Genomic DNA, 27,603 nt, shown 5'->3' with positions numbered 1-27,603 from the left:
TGTTTATTCTACTACTTCTGTTTTCTCAGACCTTATTTCTTTAGTTGGATGATTTTTAAATGGAGCTGATTTTCCTCAGATTTGTTGATTCTAGATAATTTGCTTAAATTTGTATCTGTTATTGTTTTTTTATTTTGGTATAAAAATGGTTATTGATGGGGGCAGATGGGCCTTTAGGTGTGACTACCATGAGAGGGGGTCTCTGTTCCCCCTTGAGGTTTCCAGTCACCTGGATTGCCCTGCTTCTCCATTCCAAGTATCCACATTCATTGCTTGTTCCTGGGAATAGAAGCCTCTACTTGGAAGTAGGTGTACTGAGGGACTCACCTCCTTGGCAATCCCTATAGCGGTAGCTCAGAGCCCCATCCTCATTCATGTGACCAGCATCTGTGTCCTGGAGCAGTGCTGAGACATCTTTTTAATGTCTTATTCAACATGTGTTTGGGGCTATAGTTCCCTCCTTCCATCAGATCGTTTCCTCTTCTCTTTTGGTGTACAGTCCTTTATAATTCCTGACCCAACTAAGGCACATTTTTTTTGTTTGTTTTACAGTGTCATTATAGATATGTTTGCTCATTTTCTGTAATTTCCAAGGATTTGGGGCAAGTGGAGAAGACTGAAGCATGATGCCTTGATTCAATATTTTAACATTCATTACATTTGTGGAGTTCCTCTTTAACATGAATAGTGACAGCAGTAAAGGTATTTGAATAGTAAAGGTATTTGAATAGTAAAAACATACAATGTTTGCATTTGGGATGGAAGAGAAGTATACAAAATCTATATGATAGCAGCGTGTTTTTCTACAAAGCTCTCTCCCACCTAAAGGCAGTCTCAGCTAGGTGAGATATGGTGGTTGTTAATTAAATGATGTGCTTGTAAGGTTAAGCCAAAGTTGAGAAAGATTCACATAAATTATCAGTGTATCCATTAAAGTTTCTCTCTTGCTGAAGTAACAGATGTGTTTTCTTTAGGAAAAAGAGAAAAAAACCTTTACGATCCCACTTAAAAAATAAACCTATCAACATTGGATTTAGGACAACTTTGTGATATGATTGGCAAACAGCTCTTGCATCCTTGTGATATGAGATTAAATAGTTTGACTCAAGTGGTAGGAAAACAGGAATATTTGGGAAGCCAGATTCAAAAAATAGTGGATTTCTTTTCTTTCTTAACATTCATATGAAGTGTTTTGAAATTATTAGAGAGGATTGCATATTCATTTTTCTCTTTCATAATTCTTATGGGAGAAAAACATAGTTAAGAGAAGTGAAAATATTATATACAGGTTAACAATTTAATTAATTTATTTAAAATTTTTTTTTTATTTTTAAAAAAGTCACCTCAAAACTACAGAGCTCAATCAATTCAATTGCTTGCTCTTGAGCACAGTGGGGACTTATTATCTACATTTTCTATTTCAGCAGGTGAGCCAATAATGGTAAATTATCAGTGTGGGTAATGATGATTGAGTCGAAGAATGAGACAAATATTTAGTAAATCTGGCTGGTAAAACAAAACACATCAAGAATTAGCCTGGTGATGGGTATTAAAGAGGGCATGTACTGCATGGAGCACTGGGTGTTATACGAAAACAATGGATCGTGGATCACTGCATCAAAAACTAATAATGTATCGTATGGTGACTAACATAACATAATAAAATTAAATTAAATTTAAAAACAAACAAAAAAAAAGAATTTCACTACCAAATTCCTAATCTGTTTTTCTTTGTCAGCTCTTTCCCTAGGTGAAAATATTTCACATTAATTTGATTTTGTGATGGGCTTATTTTTCTCCGAAGCTATGATTAAAAATGAACATGACAACACTCTTTCGTGGACCAATAAAGCAACATTTGGGAGTGGGTGAATGGGATGCAGAGAGGACACACACACACACACACACACACACACACTCATGGATTAAACCAGCATTTTTATCATCACTGCAAACAGAAAACACTAGATCCTCTCATTATCCTTTTACACCTTTATGATATAACACCAAGGTGGATAACTGGGCAACCAGATGAAAGCATAAATGAGTAAATCTGGGGGGTGTCGCCTGATATCTTAAGGGAAAAGCTACAAATAAACCTAAGATGTAGTTGCTAGAATAATTTACTGCTTTTAGAACTTAGAGGAATTAATTGTACAGCAATTAGAGCGGCACAGGTGCTTTTGTCAAGTACATTATTCTATGTTATCGGACCAGAGATCTGCTGACAATGCCATGGCCTGAAAGTATTAGCCTCTTAACTGTGACCAAAACCCTGATACAATCCTCAGTACTGAGAAGTGGCCAAAGAGCATAATTGAAACCACCTGAGTTACTGAGTGAATGGAATTTGTGATGTTCCTCTGTGTGTGTCCTAACTTTAGTTCTTTTTTCAAGAATAAATACTTTTAGTTCCCTCTTTGTTTTGGGGGATGAATGATTTAGTTTAGCCACAAATTCTCTCACATCATTAGTGCTCTGTGAAAATGGAATGTCTACTCTGTTAATTGAAATAATTTTTTGCAAGCTATGTTTCTGGACTAGTACACTAGTTTTCTAAGATATGTTGGGTTTCTTCTAATATAAAATCAATTCCTTTCTAAGCTTAACTCATGGTTTTCTGTTTGTTCATACTAAATCTTCATTGATGTTACTAGCAGATTGCTGGATGGACCATTAATCCATCCTAAAAATCTTTTGTTCTTTTACAGACAAGCTTTGATAATACAACAAGCTGAAAAAAAAGGAAAATAAAGCATTGTGGGACAGGGAATAGGTAGGTATGAAAGCCATAATTAAAAATAAATTTTCTCTCTCCCCAAAAGAATAAGACTAGTAACACTGAAGACTTTGAGGAAAAGAGGTAGATAGATAGACAGGGATTAATGTGGGTATGAGAGTTGTCCCACTGGAGATTAAATTTGTGTTTCTCTCTCTGCTTTAGTGGGATGGGGGCTGGGTATCGCTGAGAATCATCTGCGTCCCCAGGGGATGTAGGTCTCCCTGAAGAGGATGGCTCATCACTTCCACATGGATGGTATTAGCTTGGAGAGATGAAGGAGTGGAGGTCAATGAATCTCTTGTGCTTCAAGATTTGGGACTCTCTCATAGGCAGTCAAGCTCCATAACCAGGGAAGGGGTTTGAATTGGTCTTCTGTATCAGGAATGAGAAAGGGAGAACTGATCCACTGGTGATGGTTCCCTATCTCCGAAAGGTAGGTAAAGAAGCCTTGCTTGCGTTGTCAAAATTCTGGACCCCATCAAAGCCCACTGGTTTGTATGGGGAGTGGAACGAGCCTGTGTAGTGTAAGGGTTAGGAAGGCAAGCAGCCTGACTCTTGGGGAAATCCTGGAGATGGAACAGAGGAGTAGTAGTTGCTGGTCCCTCAAGGAGACACCCGAGCCACACTGGACATGGAACTGCAAGGGGATCAGGAACTTCCAAGGAGAAGAACTTTATGGACTGAAGGCCGTGACATCACTGCTAGGCTCTGAAGGAATGAGGTCCCTCAAAGTGTCAGCCTCCATCAGAGGCATACCTGGCCTGCCCCACAGGCTGGACCTCCTTGATGCAAGGCTGGGTCAGCCACAGCAGAAATCTAGCTTTCAACAGTGAAGGACCCCGATGTGGCAGCAAAGGGTCACAGCAGCAGTGGCAGCTCAGGCTGCTGGTCAGATTTCTGTCTATAAATCTCAGGCCCCAGGAAGATGACTGACAGTCTCAATATAATAGTAGTGGAAAGATTTTGTCTTCCATACACATTAAAAAAAACTTTTTCCCAGTAAAGGTGAATAAACGAAGATGAAATATAAGTGCTTCAACTGTAGTTAAAAAGTATTTGCAATTATAAATTTTTAATACACATAAAATAGTTGATTATTTAATAAGGAATGTTTAGGACAAGCCTAACCATTTGTCCTGTCTCTAAGGAACAACTGGCTTTGGGGCACCTGGGTGGCTTAGTCAGTTAAGCATCCGACTCTTGATTTCGGCTCAGGTTGAGATCTCAGGGTCACGAGATGTAGCCCCGTATCGGGTTCTGCACTTAGCATGGAGTCTGCTTGAGATTCTCTCTCTCTCCCTCTGCCCCTCCTCCTGCTCTCTCTCTCTCAAATAAATAAATAAATCTTTTAAAAGACGAATAATCAATACTGATTTAACTATGCTTTTGCTACTTAATAATATGCATTTAAAATATGTCCAGTGGAATAAATATAAGTGCTATACACAGCATGGGATAGCAATTACTTACCCTGTAGGCTGGCTTTCAAAGTCTTCTGACCACTGCTCTTGAATATCCTCTGTAGAAAGGTCTACATCCCGGGTGGTGGCAAAATTGAACTCACTGCCTTCATTCCCATGGAAATAAATGGCGTTCCCATCTGACTGACAGCTATGCTGTAGATAAAAAGAGAGCATGGGGTGGCTGCTGAATTGGTTTTGTAGCTGTACCTGTCTTACTCATGTGTAATTAGAGTGTTTAGAAAAGTCATTATATTATTCCCTCTATCAGAAGGAGCTTGTTACTTCTTTTTTTGTCCTGTTTAATTCAATTACAATTCCTTTCTAACTTATTAAGTTATCACCAAAAAAAGGAGTCAAGAGGCCATTTGAGCTTTGCCACTTCAGCCTTCGGTATGAAACAAGAATATTTTAATTGGAATGATTTCCAATCTTCACCCAGTCTTTGTCATGGGGATTAAGTGTGATAATGACTTGTCATATATTTTCAATGCTGTGCTTATGGGCTAAATCACAGTGACCTTTTCAATATTCTATATATTTCTGGCTTGCCATTCAAGCCTTTCACAATTTGTCTGTAAATGGGATATGAGTCGAATAGCCAGCTAATCAAAACATGGAATATAGAAAAGGTCAAATTAATCCTGGGTATGATCGTATATTCTCAGCTACCTTTTGAATAAAAGTTTCCGGCGAGACCAAAGTAGAGCATGACGCCCCCAATGAAGAGCTGGGAAATCACAATCTTTGCTATTCTCCCAAAATACAAAGAATAAAGGAAAAGAGTTTCTCGTGATACTTTTTTTTTTTGACCTATATTTTTTTCAGCTTCGAGGGAATAGTCAAAGGTAAGATCAAACTCTGGAGCTGAGTAAACTGAATATTTACTTTGTAAAAATACAAATTTTTTTTAACTAACTTTTGGTAGTAAGTTAGTATACAGAATATATAGAAATAGAATACAGTATACAGAATAATATACAGAAATACTAATAAAAGAAAGATCAAACATCCTGTTAAGTCTTACATCTTCTTAAAATGAAATAGAAATGAAGAAAAATAATTGGACAGAAAATATCAGGCCCAGCAACTGTAAATTCTATAGAGCGGCGATCATGTCCATGTTGTTCCTTGCTGTATACACAATGCATGGCTTATAGTAGAAATTAAAAAAACATTTGTTGAATAATTCAATAATGAATGAATGAATGATATGGCTATGCCTTTTCAAGTAATCAAGTTTTCTTTTACAGAGAACTTACTATGTAGAAGGCATTTAGGAAGGTCCTGGGGGGGAGGGGTTTATAATAAAGTATAATAATACATAATCTTTGCTCTCAAAAAGTGCCAGTCTCATTGAGAGATGGCAAAGATAGGTCTCAATGCTAGGCAGCAGATGGTAAGTGCTAATGAGTGAGAAAAGGTAAGAATCACTGTCCAGGGCTGGTCTAAACGCATAGGCTTCACAGATGAACAGGTCTTTAACCTGCTTTAAAGGATGGATAAAAATCCAAGTTGAATGACGAAAATGAATGAACGACAATGGTGATCAGTAAGCATGATTTTGAGAATTTGACTGGAGCCTGACAGTAAAAAAATCTTTAGTAGTCTTAGAGATCTCTACAATATCCTGTTGGCAGTGGTGTCCTAGAATAAGGGAGTTATGTATCAAAGAAATGTTTTTTGACAGTTAAACTGGTTATGGCAGATAAAATCAATTGAAGAAGGAATCAGAGTACCATTTTGAAAGAGCAAATAAAGCTTCTAGAAGCTTCCAGAAGTTCAAGAGTCAGAGCATATGATCTTGGGAGAGTCATTTCACAGCACTAACACATAAGACACACCCACAGAGCCTGTCATCATCTTAGATACTATTGTAGCATGTAGCATGCATCACCTGCCTGAGAATCTTATTCACAGTGAATACAGATTATTTACAGATGCTAAACTGAGCTCATTATATGTGATCCTTACCCCACACAAACTGATTAAAACTAGGGTTCAGTTTACTTAACAGTAAGTAGAAACTGTCAAAAGGTGACAAACCCAACGGTCCACTACTATCCTGGAAAGACTACAAATGCTAATTAAAATAACAGAGATTACTTTCCTAATAAATCCAGCAAACTCTAAGTAATGTTTTTCACAGTTATCTTCACATTCTGGAATCCTGTTCAATTGTGGCCTATGTGTATCTGGGATTAATGTAAGAATGCTGGTATCAGTGCAGATGACCCATTTAGTCATTGTCTAAGGAAAAGACATACATGAAATATCTGTATGTGTGAAAACAGAACAATTTAATTACAATTTAAAAGGACATATTTAGGGTGCCTGGGTGGCTCAGTTGGTTAAGTGACTGCCTTTGGCTCAGGTCATGATCCCGGAATCCTGGGATCGAGTCCCACATCGGGCTCCCGGGTCAGCGGGGAGCCTGCTTCTCCCTCTGACCCTCTCCCTTCTCATGCTGTTTCTCTCTCTCTCTCAAATAAATAAATAAATAAAATCTTTAAAAAAATAAAAGGACATATTTAGGTAATAAAAAGTGACTCACTTAACATAAAACCTTGGTCATTTCTGGCTGAATATCAATTTAATTATTTCAGTTTTGGTTCAATTTGCCTCAGAATTGTTTGTTAATACTTTAAGATTGTGTTATAAATAAGTGTTCTGCTACTCCTCCAAAATTTATATTATTAAGATATTTGACATATATTTTAATTTAGTTGAAATGGAGAATTTATGTAAAAAAGGCATTATAAAACTAGATATTGTTTAACTGCATATTATTAAACTGATTTCAAAAAGTTAAAATCAGTTGGTGTTTTAGAAAAATAGAAATAATTTTAAAGGATCTTTTTTGTTAGTGATTTTGCTGTTACCAAATACATCTGGTAGTTGAATAGATCATTTGTAATTGTATAATTATTGAAAATTATCTACCAAATACACGTTTTTGACACTATGACTACAGAGCACCAGCATATGAAACACTTACCATATCAAGGATAAATAAAGTGATCTGAAAACATATTAATACTCACCTTAATTGAATGTTATCCAATTTTCATGCTAATATAACAGGATCTAAAAATTAGTAGGATCTGTCTTTGGTAAGTTTCCATGAAAGAGATAATGGTATGGTTTTGGGCATAGTATTATTATTTCTATAGGGAAGGAGTTGTTCTTTAACAGCTTGTTGTAAAAGAAGAATAATGTCAAATCTTAATTCAAACAGACAGGGCAGTGGTTTAGAACAATCAGTGCTGGTCTTTCCACAGCAAATATCCTAATCCCGTCTGTCAGGTTTAACGGACGATTCAGTTAGCTCCATTCTCCCTTCCCAAATAGGCCCAAAGTCCTCCGGGTGTGGAGGCAGAAAGGATTGCTCTTTGAATGTTCTCTTCTTCATAGTCTTAGTGCTGCACTGCAGGACCAAAAAAAGGCTGTGACATACGCAAAGTAAACAGCCACAGTTCCGTGGGAGGTGGCTCAACCTCCCCTCTCTCTTAGCAAGATGGGGCAGTCATTTTCTGGGCAGCAGGGCTTGGGATGCACAGAACACACACAGCAATGGATGGCTGCATGATTCCCCACCACGCTAAGGAGATCAAGAGACAACTTCTGCCTCTGCCATTCTGAGTAGAACCCAATGTTTTTGAGGTTTAGAGTCAGGGTAATATGAACCAGCATGGTCATACCAGGACTATAAAACAGGAGACAGTTTGTGTGAAACTGGTGTATTCCTGAGTCATCTGAGCAGGAATGGGCAGGGACAGGCCTACTGAGAAGTTGACTGTTTAGAGGCCCTGTGTTTAAGACTCCTGTGAAAGGTAGGGGGACAGTTGAAGGTTCTCATTCTGAGGATCCCTAAATCAATCACACGGCAAGTTAGAGCTCCCTGTGAATTCTGTTTTAGGATTTGTCACAAGGGGCTCAAAATCTTAGAATGGGCCAGGTTTCCCAGATACTCTCCAAACTCAGAACTTCTGCCAGAATGCGTTTGGACTGGGATAGAATTGGCTTCTTTGATACTGCATCTCTGCCTCTGGATGGGAACCTGTGGCCCCTAAAATCGACCCTAATTAATTCAGCACTTACATGAATTGAGGAGATGAAGGTTGGAAAAGAACAAAAATCCTAGAAACCAAAACCAATCAAGATGACAAGAAATGGAGACTCAGTTGCTACCCATCCTCAAGGAGTCTGAGGATTGGAATCAGAAGGCCTGTTCCAATGCATTTGCTCTACGTAATAGCTACATGGCTTTGCATAAGTCAGTTAACCCCTGTAGGCCTCAGTTACTCAGGCTATAGAATGATGTCAATAATATCTGTTCCCTAGACATGCTGTTAGAAGCACAAGTAATATTACCTGTGGAAGTGTGTTTCTGAAACGTCTGAGTGTTATACAATAATCATTATTTTATTTCTGGATAGATATTTTTTCCAAAAATAAGCTGTTGTAGTCCATACTCTTAGCAGTAGGTGAAAGAGAAATAGAAACATATGTAAATCCATTTTTAATTGTGTTTCTCATTAGAATAGTCATTAAAATTCTTCAGGTCAACTTAAAACGTTTAGTAAAATGTGTAAGAATATGTCCCACAATACCATATGGTAAAAATACAGCAAACATTCGTTCACATTTAGGGCAGATAGAAGCATCAATTAGAACTTTACAGGCCCTCCAAATTTTGGCAGATTACCAAAAATTCTCTGAGGACAGGAAAACTTAATAATGCAAGATGTCCATTGCCACTTTTTTTTTTTTTTACAAATGAACTTGCCTTGTGTAATATCAGTATACTATGTTAAAAATCCAAGCAAAATGTGCATTGAAAGTATGAAAAGAATTTCAGAAAACTGCTCTCAGTGATTTTAATACCCAGCTGTTTTTGTTTAGCATCTGTTCAAACTCATGTCACCTATATGTAATAACAATTAAAATCTAAACAAGTTCAAAAGACAGTTAAATGTCTAACTTTGTGAGATACATGAGCTCTTGATATGATAAAAACAAGAATATTTTGGAATTCAGGAGTATGTTGAGTATACTAAAAATCTATCAAGATTTTTTTTTTTTGAGCAAACAGGATCATAAAATTTGATTTCCTGAGTTACAGCTTTTGACTGACTTATGGTGGCTATATATCAGATAACTAAGCATGTATTTGGGGCAAAATAAAGGTATAAATTCTGAAAATGACTCTAAATATTTCTATTTCTAGCCCTCCTAATGTGCATTATGATATTATCACTATTTTTACTTTGTGTCACTATTTCACCAGTGATCAATGACACATACTTTATAGTTCTAAGTACCAAAGATCTCCAATTTTTAAAATCCCTTAAATATAGTCCTTACTTGTTTCTATTTGTCAATCGAAAATATTTTCCTACTTTGCAGCGAAACGGGTTTCCTTTACTTGAAAAGAAGAACACAGCGTAGCTAAGTGACAAGAATTTGCCATTCAGAAAAGCATCAACAGGAAACATCAGTGCAAATTCCTCAATATAACAAGTCCTTGGCCACAATTCAGGATAGCATTTTTCTAAGCTTGCTCCCTATCCTCTGCTGCAAATGTTAATGACTTCACCTCTGTACTTGTAAAAGTACTTGCAATCGTCCCCACCACAGTTTAATTAGGTTTTCATCAAAGATGAACACCGAGGCACCTCTTAATATTATCTCCCTGGGGTCTAATGGCCCTGACGCTTCTTTCAGGCATCTGTAGCCTTACAATTTATTTTTTTGACGATATCCTTTTTGTTGGAATGAGTATATTGGGCATTTGGGCAATGCCAGCTTGCAGAGAGCTGGTGGCAGATGGAATGAAATCTGCCTAGTATGCTTTCCCCTCCACATGAGCAGAGAGCCATCCATTTCCTCCATTAAGGAGTTGTCACTCAGCCCACCCAGCTGGAAGACCATTTCTGATAGCCAAGCTGGCTGGTGGCAGACAATTCAGATACAAAGTGCACTTTAAAAGGAAGCTAAAACATCATTTGTAGGAAAATTGAAAATGCATGGCTTCTACCACAGCCAATGTTTTAATGACTGTAATATTTTAAGTGATTATTTTTGCCACTTCAGATTGCTCCTTAGAGAGGAGAGGTTTTTTAATTAAAATCTAGGCAATGCAAATAGATGAGATATGAGGAGCAGCGGAAAGAGAAATAAGATGAATAAAATTAATTAAAATGGCATTGTTGGCAGAGTCATAAATTAGCCAATATCTGGCTGGAAATAAAATATGTTGGTAGAGGAGTTTCTGGATTACACTGGGATGTGTGACTGAGTGATTGGAAATTGACTGACTTATAGCCTACATATCATTGTGTTTCCTAAGCTTTTCTCTACGCTAGAGCTATTATCATATAGAAATACATATTTCCTACAACCTGGGTCAACAGTCTTTAAAGATACAGATTTTCATGCTATATTTAAAAAAATCGAAATAGGAAAGAGAATGATTTCTCTCATGAGGCAAAATGAATTTCTGTCAGTTTCCACACATTCAATTTCTAGGTAATTTAATGCCAGTTAAAAGACTGAAAACTTGGCTATGAACACAGTCCAGGTGCAGGAGGGCTGAAGTGCATTTTCTCTAGTCGACACAATAGATTCACCCATAGTGAGTGAATTTTAGGGAGCTTAAAGGGTATTTTTTCTCATTATTTTCTGGATTCGTTAAACATTCACATTTGAACCACTTTGTACCAAGATTCATAAAGATTCGATTTATGGTATATTTTGTGACAAGTGTATAATTACTTGGCAACAGTTATGACAACTCTAAAATGGCAACAGTGACAGATTTCAATTGGAGTAATGAGAGTAAGAATAACAATGTAAAATTCCATAGGGTGGTTGTTAACCTTGTCTATGGAGATCAACTTGACTTTCACAGGGTCTGAGGTTTTTGGCCTTGCCTTCTCAAATTAAGGCTGAGGATGCCAGGTACCATGTGGGAGGCTACAAGAGACTGAAGAATGAAAGGGCTGGCTTTCTAGTAAAACACACTTGGCTACAAAAGTCAAAACTGTTTGATCTTGAAGAAGCCATTTGGCCTCTCTGAGCCTCTGTCTTTTCCTCTGTGAAATGGGAGTAAGCGTGAGGATTAGATGAGATACTGTAGGCGACATGAGCCCTAAAGACTGGGGAATCTCAGGAAATCGGTAAATGTTCATTACCCCCGTCTTCATTCATTCACTTAAATGTAAAATAAATCTCACGGAACATTGTGTTAATTAGTGATTAAATGTGTCAGCTTCAGATCAAAAACAAACAAAAAGGGTGCATCAGTCAGGGAGGCTCTGGGGATTTGTTTAACTAGTTACTTCCGGTAGAATTTATCAAAATTATTTGATTCCACATTATTGCCACCCTTGTCATGGTGATTTGGCTCAATTCCATGTTTCACTAATGCTATTCCACATTAATTACTGCACAAATAGGCAGCATTGGAGGGAAATTGTGAAAAGCACAAGACTTGTGTTTAACCCTTCATCCCCAAAGTACTGTTATTAGCTTGACAAATTATATTCTGGCTCATTCTACAATATCATGCACCCACCTCTTGGGGGAAACATGACAATAAGAGCAATGCAATCCAAAGTGAAGAACATCCCAAGCAAAGGGAATTTAGGTAGACAGCATGCAATTAGCCAGGCTGGAATCTGGCCAGAATGATCATAGTTAACATTCCGATTCTTAATGGAAAAAGACATGGGAACATGGACTAACCACAAGTCTTACTGAGCTCAGGTTTATCCTCATTAGAAAGCTGGGATTCAAATCCCTCAAGTTACACACCAGATAGTTTCCAGTACAGCGATTTGCAAAGCACATTTCTGGAAAGCATATCTGATTTCCTCCTGTTTGTCCTTATACTGTAAAAAATAAGATAAAAATCATTGAAAGGATCGTTGAAACCTTCTTCTGGGGTGCTTAATTTCTGGAAGACAAGTTGGGCATTATAGTAGGCAGGTACTGATCTGCCAGGGGATTACATCCCTCAAAATGCATGTTTAAAAGTGAACTCTGCTTTGAGTGTGATCATCCCTTTCACCATTTGTCTTAGGTTTTTTTCATTAGCCTCAACCTGCATGAAGACTTTAAATTTTCAGACAAATTAATTTACATGCTCTCGTAATTTGGACATAATGACCTTTATTCTACATTAACAATTCCACAATTTATGATCAAAGCATTAGACAGGTGACAGCAGAATCCCAGAAAGCTCCAATTCTTATTCAGGACTGGAGATCTGCCTAGTGTCCACTGGGACAATGAATCTGGCAAATGCTTAATGTACAAGAGCTATAAGAAAATTAATAGACTCTCCTGTTCTGACTTAATGTTTCCCCTTAATGGGTTGTTGATTTACCTAATGGCTGTTGTCTTCATTAGGGCCTTTGGTGTTTGTTAAACAAGAAAATTGTCATTATTACTGCATATTTATCAACAATAAGTGTAGTAAAGAGGAAGCAGTCTGTCTAAATGGAAGCAGTAATAGAGAAAAAAACTAACATATGACCCTTCTAAATTCTGTATAGTTATTCCAAATCCCTGGCCTAAATTTGAAAAACTTAATAAATTACTTTTTAAAGAAATTTATTTTAAATACATGCAATCAAATCACAGTCTATTCCAAAGGACAAACCTTCCTCACAGCATTGATTTACTTCCCAACACGACTTGACATAAGTGTGTAGAAGGAGCAATCTGGAATTCTTTGCTAGCCACACAATGAACTCGGGTAATAAAGAGAGAAAGATTAGCAGGTGCAGGCACAGTAATCAGAGTGGGAAGAGTTCTTAAAAATAAAAAATATGCGGAACGGCACCTATCTCACAGTGATCTGCCTTTAATCTGTGGGTCAATTCCAGAGTTGACAGAAGCCAGTGATTTATGCCTTTGCAAGCCAAGAGTAACCAGGCTAGCTGAGCAGATATAAACATTTATTAATGGTGACTGAGCAAAACATACACTCTCTCTTTCTCTCTCTCTCTCTCTCACACACACACACACACAGATACCAAAGAGTCACGAATGATTCATGCTTTCAAAATACAAATTTCGGCTGCCACCAAAGATGAGAGAAAGCAAACAAAATGAAGCACGTGTTTGACTAAGAGTCGCCTCCGTGGCATATCGGTCCATTTGGAAACTCTGCTCCATGGGGTACTATTAAAGGAAAACAGAAAACAAAACAAAACAAAACCCAAACCCAAACACTTGCTCACAGCTCTCCTCATCGTCCGTCCCTGGGTTCTCCTGTGAGTGCTCCCCTGATCTTTGCGGCTCTTCTCTTTGATGGTGAGTTACAGAAAGAAGGCTGCTAGCTGAAGGAGCTCTGGGCTGGCCCTCCAAAAACTTAACATTTAGTGTTTTTCTTTGATCTTGAAATTAAGGATGTTCTCAGATCGCAGGATGTATGTTTGAGGAGCTGGAAAGAGATGACTTTGATGGATTTGTCCAGATGTTTCAAGAGTGACTAAGGGAAATGAAGTGCCAAACCCATTTACAGACACCCAGTGTTTATTGACTATTGATACAAAACTTGGATGATAAGGCCTTCCTCATGCACTGGCACATATGAAGCATTCATGAAATGCCATCCTATTATCATGGTTACTATTATTTATCATCATAGGGTTACTATTATTATTTATTATTATTTAGCATCCATGTTAGTGCAAGTATCATTCCTGGATATGAGACTCGTACCCAAGGTGAAATGCTGATCCTTGACTCTAAGTCTTAACTGGAAAGGGCTAAAAAATTGGTTCATTTCCTTTAAACCTTGATGGCAAAACCAAGACCACTGTCATAGAGTTGGAGCACCAGAAATTGCCCTAAGATGAATCATTGCCCCACTTCAGACAGGAAGAATAGGCCTCCCACTTTCGAATGTGGCACAAACACCCATAACCGCCTGACCGAGAGACGTGCTCCCGTGGGATGGGAGATGGCAGCCGCGGTGGTATTTAGCTATTCTAGCAACTGTGAATGAACCAGCAGAATACACTGTGTCTTTTTTTTTTTTATTAAGATTTTATTTATTTATTTGTCAGAGAGACAGAGAGAGAGAGAGAGCGAGCACAAGCAGGGGGAGCGGTAGGCAGAGGGAGAAGCAGCCTCATGGCTGAAGCAAGAAGCCCAATGTGGGACTCGATCCCAGGCCCTTTAAATGCTTAAAATTAAACCCTTTCTATATGCTAGGGACTGTTCTAAGAGTTTTATGTGTATTTTCTTATTTAATGATCACAGCTTGGGGTGGATATACTATTATTATCCCTGTTACAGATGAGGATACTGAGGAAACAAGAGATTAAATAAGTTGACCCAAACCACATGGCTAATAAATGGTAAAGCCAAGATTTTAACCAATATAGTTAAGCCCCCTTTCTTAACAGTTGTACTGTCTCCAGTTTCATTCACAATATTTTCAGCTGACTTCAAGTCATCAGTGAATGAATGAAACTTTTCATTCATTCCGTTATCACCTAACAACACAAGTCATCAGCTTTTCATTCATTCCATTAACACCTAACAACAATCCATCATGTGTCAATCCATCATGAGCTGAAGGGAGATGCTTAACTGACTGAGCCACCCAGATGTCCCCGTGTGTTCTGAATAGGAACAATGGACACAAGTAATTCTTAATTCTCCTAGAAATCATATACAAAGGTTGAAAAGGGATGCAGTATTCTCTAAACGAAGGCAAAATCATCTTAACCAGTAATTAAGACAGGTGATTCGATACTGAGTAGGCTTCAGTCCACTTGCCTTGTGAGTCCATGATCTGCTTACTCTGGGATATTGCTAATGAGGGTGGTGCTCTGGGGAGCTTTTTAATTTGCAGCACTGTATTTATTGGCATTTAGAGCCACACCTACTTGGTCATGAACAAAGGGCTGCTTAGGGATTTGCGGAAAATAAAACATCATGATGGTAATTAGAAGCATAAGAATGTGGTGTGCCTTTTCTTCCACATGGGCAAGTTTTCTGGAAAAACATTGGAAGATGAGTCAGGCAAGGCCATGCACTTGTAAAAGGAATGGAGGAGAAACACAGAAGGCTATAGAGAAAGAACACATTAATTCCATAACCTCTTGCAGCTTACCAACCCCAAATCAAAAAGCACAACAAATGTGAGGCCAGATTCTATATTAAAAGCCAATACTGTTATACATCTATTTTATGTTAATTACCCAAGAGCCAACAGATGGTAATGGCCTTCTACCAAACCAGGGCAGATTTAAACTGGTGACCTATAATTGCAATTCTCCAGATCACATAAACTCCTTAAGTTAATTACTCTATTTGGTCTTATATCATTCTGTCCTACTTGAGATAAACAAGAATTGGCTCAGATGAAATGAATTAAATATTCCCAAAGAAACTGAAAAAAAAAAAAACCTAAAGAAGACAAGGAGAAATATGCACTGTGAATATGAATCATTTTCATCTTTCTTATCTGACCTGACACCCTTAAACATTATTTTTGAGGTAATCAGCTAGGCAGTTTACGTCCTCACTTTCTATTCTCTTGTTTTATGAACAGTAGCATTTAAAAAAATCATTTGTTGTTAATAATAGAAACTATTAATAATTCTGATTACATAAGTGGCACTGAAATTTAATTCCAATGGAAACTATCTCTTACTTTGATTGCCAAAGGTTACATATACGGGCAACATTTGTGTCCAACTTAATCATTTTAATGCATTTGATTCTGATGTTACTTCAATGACATATAAGGATGACATAATTTGTGAGGTCTATATTTTTTCTATTCTATTCTCCCCCACCTCATAATCAGAGCAGTCAGCTCAATCCTTTGCCTTCTACACATTTTCTTCTATGTTCACTTCCCTGTGGAGCTTATTCTCAAGGTTTCAATAAAGAGAACACATATTTATTAAACACTTTCTATGTGCTAGGGACTGTTCTAAGGGTTTTATGTGTATTTTCTTATTTAATGATCACAGCTTGGGGTGGATATACTATTATTATCCCTGTTACAGATGAGGATACTGAGGAAAAAAGAGATTAAATAAGTTGCCCCAAACCACACGGCTAATAAATGGTAAAGCCAAGGTTTTAACCAATATAGTTAAGCCCCCTTTCTTAACAGTTGTACTGTCTCCAGTTTCATTCACAATATTTTCAGCTGACTTCAAGTCATCAGTGAATATGAAATTCATTTTCTCTCCTCCTAAACTAGATCATCTGGTTATTTTTTTCAGCTTTTCATTCATTCCGTTAACACCTAACAACAATCCATCACGTGCCAAACACTGGAGATTCAAAAATGGTTGAAACAGTCCCTGAGCTTAAGAAGCTGACATTCTAACCAGGGAGACAGAAACATAAATGGAAAGCAAGGTTGTAAATGCACTCATAGAGGTGTATGTACTGTGTAAGAGAATATCGAAATGGAACTACTCCACATTTTAAGGTGAGGGTGGGATGGACCAACTAGAAGGACCTAGTGAAAGAGGTGATAAAAGGGCTTAGTTACTCACTCACGTTGCAGGGATTCAAACTCAAAGCTGATGTGAGTAGGAAGCTGGGCAGCAGGGAAATGATTTCCTTTGAGAGGTTTTGTGGTGAACTATGCGTCCCACCCATGACTGCATCAGAGGAGGAAGGTATCTTCTCTCCTCGAGCCTGGTGCACTGGACTTCAAGGGTACCACTTGGATGGCATGCTGGATGCGCTCGGACTCGTGCCCAGAGCTGCCTAGAGGGTGGCTAGGCAAGAAGAGGGCTGTGCTTAGAAGTAACTACTCTCCTCTCAATCATGGATCCAAGGTGAACGTTTATGAGAGTGTACACTTCAGCCCACGGACACAAGAAACAGCCTAGTTTGTCTAAGATCCTGCCTCATATGGTTCCCTGGAGGGGCAAGAAGCCCTCAGTGGAAACAGGCTGTGGTCATTAGCCTGAGGTCCCGTGGCTGGAAGTGGAAACAGACATGGGAGATGCATCAAAGAACAGCAGGTGAGAGATCCCATTAGTGAGGAGTGGGGAGATTTCCAAAGAGCCCAAAGGTAGACTGAAGAGAGAGTCAGCTTTGATTGCTTGCCAGGCCAAGGGATCAGTAGTTCCAGTTTATAACCATATCTGCCTCCTGCCTCTTCTGCTTCCTCCCCACTGAGCCCTGGAGTGTTCAGAGGCTGAAATGCATGGGGTGGTGAGGACCGAGAAGGAGCTGACCACCGCCATCATTCCCACTGCAGCAGACCCAAGCCAGAGGAGGGGAGAAGCTACGGATGAAGCTTGGAGCTTAGATGATTACAGTGATCGGATCATATTTGTTATTGATCTGGGACTATCTGAGAGACTAAAATGATTGGATGACTTATTTGGTCTCTCAGCAGTCTTGGGATCTGCAAAGAGGACAGAGATAAAGAAGCTCTCCGGTTAAACCTCAATGGTCACTGGGGGAAACAAAGAGACCTGTTTTCCATAGCCAGTCCGCAACCCCAATTCCTGCTTGTTCAACCTAATAGTTACACCAGCACGGAGAGGACGGAGACATGAATGATACACAAAGTTCACAAAGACAATGACTTTGGAACTGGGCCCTTAGGGAGGCTGGGGAATTACCAGGCAGAGAAAAAAGAAGGTGGAAAAGCATGTGTAAAGTGTAGCAGTGTGGAATTCTGTGCTGTGTTTGTGAGGCTGGAGCACAGTGGAGCAGGAGATGAGGATGAAAGTTAGGTGGGGCCTGGACCAAGGGGCCTCGGGTTACAGGCTAGGCCTCCATGGGAAGCCATCGGAGGTCTTGAGTACGGAGGGAGCATGATGTGATTTCTGTGAAGGAATGATGCTGGAGCATCTGTCAGTGGCATCCCTATGTATGGTCCTTGCCTCTTAACACCCTTGTCACAGGCAGTCCACTGCTGTGACACTTTTGATTTCTCTTTCTTTAGCATCTCATCGTTATTATACTATATCACCTCCCACACAGGCTACTGCAAATGCCTCCTGCCTCCATAAGGAAACCATGTCAATACCCCCATCCCCTTAAGTTCCCCTGAGGTCAGCACTCAACACCTGTGATGGTCCAGTAACCAGGACCATGAAAACAAAATCAGCTGGAAGAGTGTGGAGGAGAAGAAAGAGGCCAGTGCTTGGGCTGAACTTACTAAATTCTAATGTATTAAAAAAAAAATCAGTCATCTGGAGGAAGGAACATGCAATACAAATGGAATAAAGCTGGAGCAAGGTCAAGAAACAGAAAAAAACCAAGAATCTTTTAACCTATAGTCAGAGGCTGACAGGGAAGAAAACAGGTAGATAATTTAATAAATGGATGTTGGGAAGAAACACGGAACAAACAGAATCACACTGGTTTATATTTATGACCTGTAAGAGCAAAGCCATGTGGTGAATGAAATCAAGATCAAGTCTAATTCCTCTATGTGAGTCCTGGCTCTCCCATGGGTGAGAAGGATATTTTGGATAAGTTACTCAATACCTCTATGTCTGCTTTCCGCACCTGTAAAATGGGGCTAATATAGCACCTGCTTTATAGGTTTATAATATATAATTATACATAATCCTGTGTATATGCGTGTCTGTGTGTGCATATGTGTGTCCATGTGTGTGTGTGTGTGTGTGTGTATCTGTGTGTGTATGCATGCATGCACCTGGAATATTAAGTGTTCAATAAAAAGTAGCCCTTACTACTTAGACTAAGAGTATTCTGTCTGTGCTTGGACATTTTTTTCCGCAACTAAGCTCTATTTTGTAATTAAGCATACTTTCTCAATTGCTGTTAGACTCACTCTGATTTGGTTAAGATAGAAACATCTTGGAGACTTTTACTGAATAGAGGAAAGGTAATACATAGGTAGAGCAAGCAAATAAACAATAATCCTCAAAACTAAAAGTCCAAAATAAAGCAATGTTTAAAACATGCCCTGTGACCAATAGGAACATGGAGATACGCTTATGCTTTTTAATTGGTTATATTTAGTTTTTGTTTCAGATGCCACAAACTGAAGGAGAAATATTTAATGAAGAGGTTGCATACAGTTTAAATAAACAATTTTTATTGCTAGAACTCCAAATCACTTGGCAAAAGCAACTTTTTAATGCTCAGATATTTGAGCCAGAAAGCAAAAGGGTGGTCATGCAAATGATAATTCTTAGATTCCATTATTGTGAAATTTTAAAAAGAATTTTCAAAACGAAACATTGGAGAAAAATTTCTACCTGATAGCTGTCAAAGAGCATGATATATGTCATTGCTACAGTGTTTTTTTTTCCCCATAGGTCACGAGGCAAATCTCAAATGTACGACTGGTAAGTTTGGAAGTAAAATGATGGACCACAAAGCAAAATTATTAACCCACACAAAGTTGTGATTTAATTGAACATCACTGCTGAAGCAATACCACATTTCATGCATTTTTATCAGGGGTGGTACTAAAGTACAATCCATTAAGAATCTGAATGGCTAATTAGATTAGTATAACAGATTGTAAAACAAGGCATAAAAATTGCATTTATATAGTAAAGGGTACTGAGTCCAAATGATAAGTGATCATCATGGGAAAAGGATGTGAATCCCAGGCTCTGAGGTCCCCACGTGTTTCCTGGGTTTTCATGTCTTCTTGCCGATGTTGAACAACATCAACAGAAATCCTTCTTAATCAAGTGGTAGTGGGGAGGACATGGAACATCCTCACAAAGGTTCTTCTCTACGCCCATATGAAAGGAAGCCATGGACTCTCTTTCAAGGGACCAAGGTTCTAGAGTCTTTGTCAGGATGAATTTCCATAAGGTTTACTGGGTGTTGTCTCACACTGAGCAAGGATGATTCCTGTTCCTAATGCCAATCGGTGTGATTTCATCAATCCCAAGTAAACTGTCTAGCGCTCAGTTTGTTAAACAAGAAGTTATTGTGTCAGGGGAGTTCCTGTGTTGAAGGGTATAAATAATTTGGAATCATTTTTTTAAATTCGAAAACATTATTAAAAGGAGGTGAGCATCTTGGATGTTTATGTTTTACTTGCTGCTGCTCTTGTGATCTCACCTCCTTTGTGCAGCATATGGTACCAGTGAGTCACATTTTAAAAATTCTCTAAGCTGTATTTGCACTTTATTTTCATACATTGGAAACTTGAGAGGGTCCAGTTGAGGGTCTAATGACATCCTTTATATTGCCTCAGCACAACTTCTTCTTCCACACATTCTTTGGGCAGGCAAGCTATGACTTCAATGTCCATTCAAAAGGTTGATAATTGCCAAACTTCCTCTGAGTTCCTGATTGCTTTATCTAACCTCCCACCAAATATTTCTCCTCACTTGTCCCCAGGATTATCAAGATCAACATGTCCACCATCATTATGGTGGATAACCGTTAATAATACTATATTGCATATTTGAAAGTTGCTGATAGATCCTGAAAGTCCTCATCACAAGAAGAAAATTTTGTAAACACGTGAGGTGATGGATATTAACAAAACTTACTGGGATGATCATTTTGCAATATATGCAAATATTAAATCATTACATGGCACACCTGAAGCTAACATTAATATTATACATCAAGTATACCTCAATTAAAGAAAAGATCAACATGGCCGGAGTGAATTCATCAACTTCTGTGAACCTGTTTCTCCTTCTATGTTTGTTTCCATAAATGGCACTGCCATCCACCCCGCTGCCCAAATCCTGTGTTCACCACCTGCTATTCCCTCATCATCTCAATCAGTCCTGAATCTTCTCTATTCCCTCTCCTAAAAATCTCTTAAGTCCATCCACATTCTCCCCTAAGTCTGGCCAACGTGGTTTTCCACTGGATCTCTGTTACCAGTCTCCTATGTGGCTCCCCTACTTGCACTTTCTCCCTTCCATCCCATTTTCCATCCTCAAAGGTATATTTAAAAAATAAAATCTTATGGTCAGACTTATTTGGAGCAATTCAATGACTCCCTATCACCTTCAGGATAAAATTCAAACTCCATAGCAACTTGCAAGATCCTCAAGGTTTTGTCACCGGCCGTATCTCCACATTTAACTATCACAAGTCTCAACTCAAAATCTGTTAGACAATAGACTGAACATTGAACATTGTCTAAGACCTTGCTCTGTGCTCTTGCCGTCCAGGCCTTATGTATATGATTTCTGATTCTAGAAACACTACTCCTCCCATCTGGCCAACTCCAAATTACCTTTTGGTCTCTGCTTAGATTCCCAATCTGGACCACCTTCCTAATCCCTTGAGACTGGATTCGGTATTGTATATTGTACTTCCAGAGCTCTAAACTCTCCCAGCAAATCATACAAATTGTGTTGTTTTGTATTTGCATGTTGACATGTCTAACTACCCCCATGAAGTTGACAGCCATGTGAAGGGAAGAAACATATCTGTCTTTTTGTGGTTATACTCTCCAGGCTCAGTCCAGGACACAGCACAGTGGGTCCTCAAAGATAGTTACTAAATGGATGAATAAGTGAATGTTTTTTGTACCAATGACTTCCCATCCTTAAAAGAGAAGGTAACATAAATAAGAGTATTACTTATTCCTTTACTAGTGGATTTGGTAAGAATGGTTATCTTTGTCTGATCTGGTTGATTAAACTTTAGGCTTTAGAGGGAAGAAGAAATAAAAAAGAGTTCAAACCTTAACTGTAGCTCCTGGGAAAAAAAGCCAGTTGCCCGTGTCTACTGGATCAAGACTGTCTTCTAAAATGACTTGTCTGTGAGCTGAGTTGATGATCAGGATGTTATCTAAGGCCCAGCAGGCTTCATACACTTCGCCTACATGGAGACTTTCCTGCTTCCACTGAAACTGGACGTTCTCCCCTTTGGTGTCTTCAGGAAGGTAGAGGATGTGTATGATGGTGCTGACATTGGAAGGGGCCCTGGAATATACGGTAAGATGTGAATTGGTGCCACATAATAAATGAACAATGACGCTCAATGGTATCCATTTTTTCTTTCTTGTAGATCAATTTTGTTTTTTAATTAAGATTGTAGTTCCATTAGCTTAACATGGTATGTATCACAGATTAAATACTCATAATCCTACAGCCCTTAAATCTTTTACTACATGCTGATGATTAAGATGTTCCTATTAAGTGATGACAGTTTAAACATTAAACATCTTCGAGAGCTCTTCTCTTAACACAAAGCAGACACCGAGTATATTCAAGTAAGCCAGTAAAGGAATAATCAAAGAGAAAATGCACACATTTGATGGTGCTGCAAAAAAATCAAAGTGTCTGCAGCACAGTTTTTTGCATGTCGTAGACAACCGCAAAAAACTCAAATAATCTCACAGTTGATTTTATTTGATACTAAAAAGGAAAAAAGTAGAAAAACTATAAAACTGTCTTAATTTTGATTCTTTCCTTGAAATTTTGTATCTATGCTATTTCAAAATCTGTGTTTAATAATAATTATCTTATTTCTAGTAACCAGATACATTTTTGTTTTGTCTCTATCAGTGTGAGATTTGCCATGAAAATTAAATGCTCTATATAATTCTTTACAACTTGATGCAGATCAATCTTTAAAAGCTTGATATAATTTAACATGATTTTTATAGTATATCTGTTAGAATCTAGGCCCTTCTGCTATGTGATAAAGTATTTTTATTAAATATTTTATTCTACCAAAGTAGAAACCTGCTATAGTAAAAATGATTGCTTTAGCCAAGATTAAAAGTGATACTAAAATGCAAACTAGTATTACCCTGGGCGTACTATAAATCAGTTTTGAAAGGATTACAGAAAAGACATATTTTTCACTCACTAATGAAGCACATATATATCCAAAGAATTGTCAGTGTAGGTTATAGATGGTGTACCTTACCGTTGGGGGTAATCAATTGCCTTTTCTTTTAAAATATTGCACAATGACTATGTTTTTAGCTTCAAAAAAGAATTTAAACCAATGAAAACAGTGCATTTTAGTTTTAGGAAGTGACTGAAAATATGTTCACTCTGATCACTACTACTGGTAAGGAAAATTTGCATTAATGAGCATGATAGCTTAGAGCACGGCCTAAAATTGACAGTGTCATTTAGCGAAAAACCAAATGGAGTCAGCTGAATGTGATCTTCATATGTTGTAATTTAATGTGTACATTCACTATTTGTCATATCAAAAATGTGTAGCTGTTTTCCAGCAAGAAATGTCTACTACAATTTACCTAAACTATGATACATAACTACTGGATAGAGAAAAAATGGAGGTTAGGATAAAATTTTCAATATGCTGCCTTGTTTATAGCCATTTATATAAATAAGTATTTAATATGAATGCATTTTCATAATAACTACTAGAAATTAGGAAGAATAGCAAAATGCTGTTATAAAATTGACAGCATGTCAGAGCTTGGCTTGTACCCAGTCCTTACAGATTATATGGTATCCTGCCTCAGAGAGAGACAGTCTATTAAAATCCATGAGTTAGGGGTGCCTGGGTGGCTCAGTCATGAAGTGTCTGCCTTCGGCTCAGGTCATGATCCCAGGGTCCTAGGATCCAGCCCCACATCAGGCTCCCTGCTCCACGGGGAGTCGGCTTCTTCCTCTCCCACTCCCCCTGCTTGTGCTCCCTCTCTCGCTATCTCTATCTGTCAAATAAATAAATAAAATCTTTAAAAAAAAATAAAATCCATGAGGTAGGATCACTTTTCTCAGTTTCTGGTTGGAGTAGACCTTGGACATGTGACAGTTTTTTAAATGTGAAATACGCTGGAAACTTTGGGCAGATTGATTTAGCTTTGAAGACTAAGAATTTAAAGACTAATATTTACTCTTCTTCCCTAAATAAATCGCAATTCTTTCAATAGGGAAATACGGTAAGGAAATTAGCATGTGAAGAAAGAAAACTGTACAAAACTGATGGAAAATGTTCTACTTGAGTTACACGAATTTAAGAACTAAACCAATCAGACTAACTACTTTATAAAGTCCAAGGCAGTTTTTTCTTTTAAATATCTTACCAGACCTAAAATTAGGCATCCATTTTGAATTGTTTTATGATTTAAACTCTGCAGAAGGAGTAAATATCATTTGAGTTTTGCTAATTTAACCACATTTTTCCAACTTGAGTGAGCTTCTTCTTTAAGCATCCTACCTCATTTCCTTGTTGAGGGATTTTTTTTTAAATAAAGAAAATATAATAAAATGACTACAAATTGCATCACAATTATGATAATAGAATTTTAGAACCTGCCTTTGGGAGGTTGGATGGGAAATGACAGAGCTAAAGATTAGATGCAAAAGCCCCAGTGGCTATGAACTCATTACCATCCCAGACTGGAAGGAATTTACACAGTAATCTTGTATATTCCTAGGCCTCCGAGCCAGCCCATAGCCTGGCCACCTAGAGAGTGGAGTGATGTTATTTTGTGGAGGATTGCATCCTAAAAGTTATTCTCCCAAATATGCTTTTATCAAAAATGGTTTGTTACAGCTACTATGAACCGTGGGAGGTTCTGAACGGAAAAAATGACACTTTTAACAATACTTCTTCAAACAGGGCAGAGAGTAACGTGTGCAGGCATGTAATTCAGTATACTTTTTTTTTTTGTAATTCAGTATAATTAACAACCAGAGTACTTTTGACCATGCAGAATAAAATCGGTGGTAGAATGAAGGCAAACGGGGAAGTAGAAATCCACTTACGTCAGGATTTATGAAACTACTTGAAATGATAACAAACCTAATTCTCTCCAACTGAATCCAGTCTCCGGTATTATTCTTGGCGTACGACACAATGATGCTGGGGTCTGAGTAACTAAAGCGACACGAACCTGAGCCTGTAAAGAGCAATCACAGTAAGTTTCAAAGTTAAAAAACAGTGTAATGCATATTATCCGTCCTCCTAAATGTGAGAAGATTTCGTAACGTTTTACATATTTATTTAATTGCCTCCCCATTCTTCCAACTATGCTGAAATTTCTTTGGTTTTGATTTGGTTCCTGGTTCTGAGAAATACTATTGGATAAATAACTTTAGGGATCAGGAAAAAGGCAAGAAAACTGCAGGTTTTTAGACAGATATATGAGTAAACTAAATTATAAAAGAAACACTTAGTTCTATGCGGAGAAATATCTAAATATTCTCGAATGATTAATAATGTCATTATGGGGATGCCTGGGTGGCTCAGTTGGTTAAGCGACTGTCTTCGGCTCAGGTCATGATCCTGGAGTCCCAGGATCGAGTCCCGCATTGGGCTCCCTGCTCAGCAGGGAGTCTGCCTCTCCCTCTGACCTTCTTCCCTCTCATGCTCTCTCTCTACCATTCTCTCTCTCTCTCAATAAATAAATAAAAATCTTTAAAAAAAATAATGTCATTATGGTTCTTGCCAGTTAATATTAATTAGTAGCAATCGCATTAAATCGTATACAAGTCATTAAATGGAATGAGGACTAAAAGCACCATTCTTCTGTGTGTTATTTAAATGATTAGATGGCATGTAAGAAACTAAAATACTGCAAAGAAAATTCAAGTACTAAATGAATGAGAACTATTAGGTATGATTGATATTATTCTACTATAGCGCAACACGAAAGACTTAAAAGACATTATGTCCCGTTGTGAACATTTGGTGATTATTTCTCTCTGATTTTCCATATTGGAAATATGACCAAAGAAAGTTTTAAAACTCTGACAAGGATTTGTTTCTACGCATTCAATGAATTCACATAATAAAACATAGCATGACTATCATTTCAAAGATCTCCTCAGAATACCCCAAACAGCCATGAAGCATATGCCAGAAGTAAGTGAATAGCAGGATTTTTTCATACTATATTAAAAACAAATGAACCAACAGAAGAAGAAATAGTGCAATTTATGTTTAACTTTCACCCATCTGCTAGAGGAGCCTCGGTTTCAGCAAATGGCATCTGTTGATGGTTTTTACATTTGTAGTTCTCAGGAGTTCCAAGCTTTAATAGACTCATTTATTTTATTTCAGTGGTGTTTAGTACAACACCAGTTAATCTGCAATCGCTAAAGCTGGCAATGTGCTCAAAAGCCAAAAGGCAGCTTTCCCAGACTTATTCTCACAGCCAAAATGTGGGTGCAAAAAGTATAAAAGAAAGGGTATTCGAAGGACAGCTCCCCAGCAACCCTACACTCAAACACAAACCCACCGTATGCCATTTTGATCATTGCTAAAGTTTACCTTTCATAAGCAGCTGCTTAAAATAAATATCAAGCTGTGAGGCTGGAACTGGAAGGGGCCAGGATTATGGGGGACAAACTTCAATACAAACAAGAAGGACTGGCAGACAATCTGTTTATTTCAAAACAAAGTTCAAATCAGCCTAAAGAATTTCAATGGTTTGTATGTGCCTCCTTCATGTTGTATACACCATAAGGTTTTTTTTTTTTTTAAAGATTTTATTTATTTATTTAACTGACAGAGAGAGAGAAACAGCAAGAGAAGGAACACAAGCAGGGGGAGTGGGAGAAGGAGAAGCAGGCTTCCCGCAGAGCTGGGAGCCCGACGCGGGGCTTGATCCTAGGACCCTGGAATCATGACGTGAGCCGAAGGCAGTAGCTTAACCAACTGAGCCACCCAGGTGCCCCTATACCATGAGCTCTTAAAAGCAAATGTTTAAGGTGAATCTCTGAAAAAGAAACAGGTAGAACAAATGGTGACCAAAAATGTTCCTTAGAGAATGCAATTCCTTGCAAATTGCTTACAAATTAAGAGAGGACAGCTGATAACCATCAGGAAAAAAAATGTGTCCAAATACGACCTTGATGACAAATATGACCTCTCTCCTATTTCCTTATGCTACCATCTTAATGGTGGGAAATTTAGTTTATTATGCACCCGTAAAACACAAAGGCACCTGGCAGGTGACTCACTTTTCCTCAGCCACTTAGCCATGAAATTCTTGCATACCTATAATATTAATAACTTTATGAATCCATCTTCTCCTCAGCATTGTCAATAGACAGATCCTCATTAGCTCGGGCCAGGACTCTGCAAGAGTGATTAGTTAGCCTCCTTGTCTCCAGCCTCACGCCTCCTTCTCTGGCCACATTGTTGCTAGTACTCTTGCTACAAGTAAACTGACTCATGTTACCTCCCTGCTTAGAATCCTTCAACAATTCCTCAGGACTTTCAGGAGAAAGCTGCACTTGCACCCGCAGTGGACAAAGGTGCACAGTTCCTAGAGACCAAATGTGTACCCCGCAAACAGAACTAGCCCAGGGTCATTGTAAAGGGTTTCCACATGAAAAGCTGGTCAAAAAGGGAAAGGGACTCCGACACAGAGATGGACAACTGGATACCAGGACCAGGGTGTGGGGTACGAGGGGCCAGTCCGAGGAGAAGTACCCACCGCCCATGCCC

The 27,603-nt window shown here is 38.3% G+C and overlaps 1 protein-coding gene across 5 annotated transcripts in view; it reads right to left on the bottom strand.

The window, feature by feature from the left end:
• RELN (reelin) overlaps positions 1–27,603 on the bottom strand; it is a 494,784-nt gene that overhangs the window by 188,635 nt on the left and 278,546 nt on the right. For all 5 annotated transcript variants that reach the window (XM_028118604.2, XM_028118612.2, XM_088018691.1 and 2 more), the window contains exons 9-11: positions 24,952–25,048; positions 21,902–22,142; positions 4,253–4,398 (exon numbers count right to left, since the gene is read on the bottom strand). In XM_028118604.2, the coding sequence (XP_027974405.2) occupies positions 4,253–4,398; positions 21,902–22,142; positions 24,952–25,048 (484 nt within the window). The remainder of the gene's footprint in view (positions 1–4,252; positions 4,399–21,901; positions 22,143–24,951; positions 25,049–27,603) is intronic.

This window comes from Eumetopias jubatus, unplaced genomic scaffold, assembly GCF_037043125.1.
Source record: "Eumetopias jubatus isolate StellerSeaLion01/CBP00866 unplaced genomic scaffold, mEumJub1_p1.0 scaffold_14, whole genome shotgun sequence".
NCBI lineage: Eukaryota > Metazoa > Chordata > Mammalia > Carnivora > Otariidae > Eumetopias > Eumetopias jubatus.
This window is presented reverse-complemented; position numbering and strand designations above follow the sequence as displayed.